This window comes from Elephas maximus, chromosome 20, assembly GCF_024166365.1.
Source record: "Elephas maximus indicus isolate mEleMax1 chromosome 20, mEleMax1 primary haplotype, whole genome shotgun sequence".
Classification (NCBI taxonomy): domain Eukaryota; kingdom Metazoa; phylum Chordata; class Mammalia; order Proboscidea; family Elephantidae; genus Elephas; species Elephas maximus.
Genome location: NC_064838.1, coordinates 74,944,250 through 74,950,769, shown reverse-complemented (window position 1 = coordinate 74,950,769; position 6,520 = coordinate 74,944,250). Strand labels below are relative to the sequence as shown.

Sequence of the window (6,520 nt, the reverse complement as noted above, 5' to 3'; positions counted from 1 at the left end):
CTGGTTAACTTTTTTGCCATTACTGTTACTATTTGTCTGTTCTAATGAACTACACTGTACATGTGCATAGAGATAATATTTATTTTATTCATTGTTGTGCCCCTTACACAGAGTAGAGTGAGTGAATTGCAATTAAATAAAAGGAAAACAAACATATATATATAATGTATGACTTTGAAAATAAATCAATAATTACAAAAAATTCTAGTGTATTAACCTATACCTCTAAACTATCAACCTCACAGAAGCCATGGGACATGAAAACATCACGGAATTTATCCTCCTGGGACTTTTTAGTGATGAGGGCACAAAGGCTGCCTGCTTTGTACTGTTCTCACTTTGCTATATTGCCATTCTCTCAGGAAACCTGCTCATTTTCCTTACCATCAAGGGCAGCCACCTCAGTGAGCAGCCCATGTACTTTTTCCTCAGCTACCTGTCCTTCATGGATGTCTGCTTTACCTCCACGGTAGCCCCAAAGCTGATCACAGACTTGCTGGTCCAGCAGAAGACCATATCCTATAACAGCTGCATGGCCCAGATGTTTTATGCCCACTTCTTTGGTGCCACTGAGATCTTCATTTTGGTAGCCATGGCCTGTGATCGCTATGCAGCCATCTGTAGACCCCTTCACTACATGGTCATCATGAGCAGACAGGTGTGCTATGTCCTGGTGATGGCCTCTATTATGGGAGCATTTATCCATTCCACCCTGCAAGTATTGATTATTATTGAACTTCCTTTCTGTGGTCCCAATCAGATAGACCACTATTTCTGTGATGTATTCCCACTGCTGAAGCTGGCCTGCACAGACACTAGTTTGCTGGTGATTGTGATCATCGCCACCACAGGGGTGTTGTCCATTTTGACCTTTGTTGCCTTGGTTATTTCTTACATCATCATCCTGTTAACCCTGAGGACCTGCTCCTCTGAGGGCCGCCGCAAAGCCCTCTCCACCTGTGGCTCGCACATCACTGTGGTGTTCATGTTCTTCTTGCCCCTCATCTTCACCTATGTCCCCACAGCTGATTCTGTCAGTGATGACAAGGTGTTTGCCCTATTTTACACTATGATTGCTCCCATGTTCAACCCCCTCATCTATACACTGAGAAACACAGACATGAAGAATGCCATGAAGAAAGTGTGGTGCCGACGCAAGCTGTTTGAAGGGAAATGATGCCCTTGGTAGTGAGCTCTTTGCCTGATCTTGTTCTTGCCACAGCATCAATAATGTTGATCAGTGCAGCAGGTACAGAGAGGTGGTATGCTGTCATCTAAAGTCACAAGCCTTGAAGACAGAAGACCGGTTTGCCACTCTCTTTCTGGACTTCACTTCTCTGATTCTCTTCAAAAGAAGTGGATCAGAGGATCTCCAGAGCCATTTCGGCTCAGACATTCTGGAAACTATTCTGTTCTTCATGTTTCCAGACAGAGTGACATTATTATACTTCTATCAGGGCAGATTATAAAGACTACATGATTTGGAAGTCATGCTTTAGGAAACAGATATCCTGACTGTGACCGTTTTCATAGAGAGAGACAGCTCCTAGGCATTTCTGTTTTTTGAGGTTTCCATTACAATAAGAAATAAAGCAATGACAAAAAAATTTTTAAAGTGTTACATATTTTAACTGTTCACATTGAACAAATTATGCGATGCAATTGTATTATTTACATTATACTGTACTTCTGAAGTCGATGTAATTAATTCTGATTCGTTCTGTTATGTATAAGGTCACCATGAGTTGGAGCTGACTCCATGGTAACTAACAAGAATAGCAACTCTATATGTAGTATATTCTAGTAATTAGAAGTTTCAGGTTGGATGAAGAACATCTTTTTTTTTTTAATTTTATACACCTACTTCTCACTTATCAATTTTCTCATTTTCAGACATTTCACATTTACAACAATAGTAAAAAATCTACTATCAATTATTTTGTCCGTTAACAACATATGTCTGGCATTAACGAATGCCAAAGAGAGAGGTGAGAGTAACACTGGCTGTGATGTTGAGGTTATATGTCAACTTGGCTGGACCACGAGTCTCAGTGGTTTGCCAGTTATGTACTGATGTAACTTGGCACTTGTGTAATGATGTAATCATTCTCCATTTTGTGATCTGATGTGGTGGTCCTCCATTTTCACATAACACCAATTTTTGCATAACTACCTGGTCTTTGAAATCTCAACACGTTGATGATAAGGGAAGAGTGGGTGTAAATACATATGTATGACTTATTTAGGAGCTCTGATGGTGCAATCTTTGAGAGCTCAGCTGCTAACCAGAAGGTTAGTGGTTTGAATCCATTGGAGACTCCCTGTGAGAAAGACCTCTTGATCTGCTTCCATAAAGATTACAGTCTATGAAAACCTATGGGGCACTTCTATTATACAACATGGGGTCTCTATGAATCAAAAATTGACTCAATGGTGCACAACAACATGACTTATTTAAAACCTCATTTAAAAAGCCTTCATGAGTACACACACTGATGCTCTTTGTAAAGTGCCAAATGGAAATCTCACACTGTGTGAATGACCCTGAGTTTAAGAAGGCCCATACATGAAGAGATGGATGTACCTGTTGTGATATTTGTTAATCAGCACTGCTCCATGTAAATAGTATCTTTTGAGGTGTTTTCTCACCGTTTATATTATGTAAAGCTGTTTTTGACACACTAAGAAGAAATAAAGAAGATCAGACTAAGAAAAAAGTGGGACCAATTGAAGACCAGGGCATAGGCCAAGATCACCTTTGGCACATTGAGGCATTTCTTTCGTTTATAGATAATTCCTTGAGTTTTGTGAACTGGAACGGAGTTTCTAATATCACCTACTGTCATCTACTACCACAAAACACACAAGGAAAATGGGTGAGAAAATAGCTAAAAGCTCGCCAAGTTTACAAATATGAGAGAACCAGAATGATATTTTTTTGCTTCTTTTTTCTACACCACAGCTTCATCTAAGAAAATGAATTATATACACTTAAAGCATTATCTTTCCGAGTGTGGCAGGAATAAACATTTTAAGATCAGGGTATTTTTGAAGAAATTATCCGCAGGGTGAGGGAAGATTTCAGCAACAGGTTTTCCTTCCAAAATTCCACATGCGTATTGCCAAAAAAAATCAGGATATTTAGGATCCCAAGAGGAGGAAGAGAAGGGATAAACTACATTGAAAAGGAGGCAAGAAAGACCATAGCTGAGGAAGCCAGGGTCTAGTTTTGATGTTGGTTGGTGGCGATTACCTCCTGACAGGAGTTTCCAATTCAGGAAGGTGAGATGGACAAAGATATCTATAGTTTATGGGCAAGCGTCTAATTCTGACACCTATTTTTAAGTCTGTTGTTGATACATACGTAGGCCCTGTTCTGCAGCAATGGGTTAAGTTTGCTTATTGTGACAAATTCTCTATTTGGTTTCTCCCCCAAAAGAACAGGTCTTTCAGGAGTCTGTTTGAACATGGATCATAGTTGTCTTTTGTTAACCCTTGTTTTATAATTTATCAATGAAGAAAATGTCAAGGGGAATCTATCCAAGTGTGCTTAATGTTACGTTGAACTCTTCTTATATATCACCCATGAAGAAATAGTGGAAGAGAGGCTGACTGCACACTTAGAGTATAATATTTGGCTTACATGCATAGAATCAAAGGTATGTGCTTTCCTTCATATCTGTTCTTTCAAGCTTGACCTTTTTACCCTTCTCCTGGCAAAGTAAACAACAACAAAAAAACCCAAACCCATTGCCATCAAGTCAATTCCAATTCATGGTGAACCCACATGTTACACAGCAGAACAGATCCATAGGTTTTTCTTGGCTGTAATCTTTATGGAAACAGATAGCCAGATCTTTTCTTCCATGGCACTACTAGGTGAGTTTGAACTGCCTCCCTTTTAGTTTAGCAACTGACAGTAAACTGCTTACACCACCCAGGGACATCCTGGTAAAGTATCTTTCACTAAATATTTAGAAGGTTTTAAAAATTTAAAAGCGATCCGGGGCCAAGATGGCGGACTAGGTGGACGCTACCGCGGATCCCTCTTGCAACAAAGACTCGGAAAAACAAGGGAATCGATCACATACTTAACAATCTACGAACTCTGAACAACAAGCACAGAATTAGAGATGGAAAATGAACAAATACGGGCAGACAGCGACTGTTTTCAGAACTAGGAGCCAGCGCACCAGCTGACTACTTGGAAAATCTAGTTTCCCAGTGATGGCTCGGAGACAGCAGTCCATATCAAACCACATAAAAAAACAGACCATGACAGCTTCTCCAACCCCCCAAACAAAAGAATCAAAATCTTTCCCAAATGAAGATACAATCCTGGAATTATCAGATACAGACTATAAAAAAACTAATTTATAGAATGCTTAAAGATATCACAAATGAAATTAGGATAAATGCAGAAAAAGCCAAGGACACACTGATAAAACTGTTGAAGAACTCAAAAAGATTATTCAAGAACATAGTGGAAAAATTAACAAGTTGCAAGGATCCATAGAGAGACAGCATGTAGAAATCCAAAAGATTAACAATAAAATTACAGAATTTGACAACGCAATAGAAAGTCAGAGGAGCAGACCCGAGCAATTAGAATGTAGACTGGGACTTCTGGAGGACCAGGGAAACAACACCAACATAGCTGAAAAAAAATCAGATAAAAGAATTTAAAAAAATGAAGAAACCCTAAGAATCATGTGGGACTCTATCAAGAAGGATAACTAGGAAGTGATTGGAGTCCCAGAACAGGGAGGGGGGACAGAAAACACAGAGAAAATAGTTGAAGAACTCCTGACACAAAACTTCCCTGACATCATGAAAGACGAAAGGATATCTATCCAAGATGCTCATCGAACCCCATTTAAGATTGATCCAAAAAGAAAAACACCAAGACATATCATCATCAAACTTGCCAAAACCAAAGACAAACAGAAAATTTTAAAAGCAACCAGGGAGAAAAGAAAGGTTTCCTTCAAGGGAGAATCAATAAGAAAAAGTTCAGACTACTCAGCAGAAACCATGCAGGCAAGAAGGGAATGGGACGACATATACAGAGCACTAAACGAGAAAAACTGCCAACCAAGGATCATATATCCAGCAAAACTCTCTCTGAAATATGAAGGCGAAATTAAGATATTTACAGATAAACACAAGTTTAGAGAATTTGCAAAAACTAAACCAAGACTGCAAGAAATGCTAAAGGAGATTGTTTGGCCGATGACCAATAATATCAGGTACCAGCACAATACAAGGTCACAAAACAGAACATCCTGATATCAACGCAACTCAAACAGGGAAAGCACAAAAACAAACAAATTAAGACTAATTCTAAAAAATAAATAAATAAACAAAATAATACACACAACAGGAAATCATGGAAATCAATAGATAAACGATCACAATAATCAAAAAGAGGGACTAAATATAGGAGGCATTGAACTGCCAGATGGAGAGTGATACAAGGTGAAATAGAAGGATACAAGTTAGGTTTTTACTTAGAAAAATAGGGGTAAATAAAAAGGTAACCACAAAAAGGAATATCAATTCAATAACTCAAGAAAAAAGCCAAGAAAAAAGTAACGACTCAATAAACACAAAGTTAAACATTATGAAAATGAGGATCTCACAAGCTACTAAGAAAAACGTCTCAGCACAAAAAAGCATGTGGAAAAATGAAATGGCCAACAACACACATGAAAAGGCATCAAAATGACAGCACTAAAAACTTACTTATCTATAATTACGCTGAATGTAAATGGACTAAATGCACCAATAAAGAGACAGAGAGTCACGGACTGGATAAAAAAACACGATCCATCTATATGCTGCCTACAGGAGACACACCTTACACTTAGAGACACAAACAAACTAAAACTCAAAGGATGGAAAAAAATATGTCAAGCAAACAATAAGCAAAAACGAAGAGGAGTAGCAATATTAATTTCTGACAAAATAGACTTTAGACTTAAATCCACCACAAAGGATAAAGAAGGACACTATATAATGATAAAAGGGACAATTGATCAGGAAGACATAACCATATTAAATATTTACGCACCTAATGACAGGGCTGCAAGATACATAAATCAAATTTTAACAGAATTGAAAAGTGAGATAGACACCTCCACATATATAGTAGGAGACTTCAACACACCACTTTCGGAGAAGGACAGGACATCCAGTAAGAAGCTCAGTAGAGACACGGAAGACCTACTTACAACAATCAACCAACTTGACCTCATTGACTTATACAGAACTCTCCACCCAACTGCTGTAAAATATACTTTCTTTTCTAGTGCACATGGAACATTCTCTAGAATAGACCACATATTAGGGCATAAAACAAATCTTTCCAGAATCCAAAACATCGAAATATTACAAAGCATCTTCTCAGACCACAAGGCAATGAAGCTAGAAATCAATAACAGAAAAACTAGGTAAAAGAAATCAAATACTTGGAAAATGAACAATACCCTCCTGAAAAAAGACTGGGTTATAGAAGACA

At 38.2% G+C, this 6,520-nt stretch overlaps 1 protein-coding gene across 1 annotated transcript; it reads left to right on the top strand.

Moving 5' to 3' along the window:
• The first annotated feature begins 250 nt into the window (after positions 1 to 250).
• LOC126064172 (olfactory receptor 4P4-like) lies at positions 251 to 1,177 on the top strand. Its single transcript, XM_049862895.1, has one exon. The coding sequence runs from the start codon at positions 251 to 253 to the stop codon at positions 1,175 to 1,177; it is 927 nt and encodes a 308-aa protein (XP_049718852.1).
• The last annotated feature ends 5,343 nt before the right edge of the window (positions 1,178 to 6,520 follow it).

Coding starts and splice junctions, on each gene's coding strand:
- LOC126064172 (XM_049862895.1), top strand. CDS start 251: ATGGGACATGAAAACATCACGGAATTTATCCTCCTGGGACTTTTTAGT.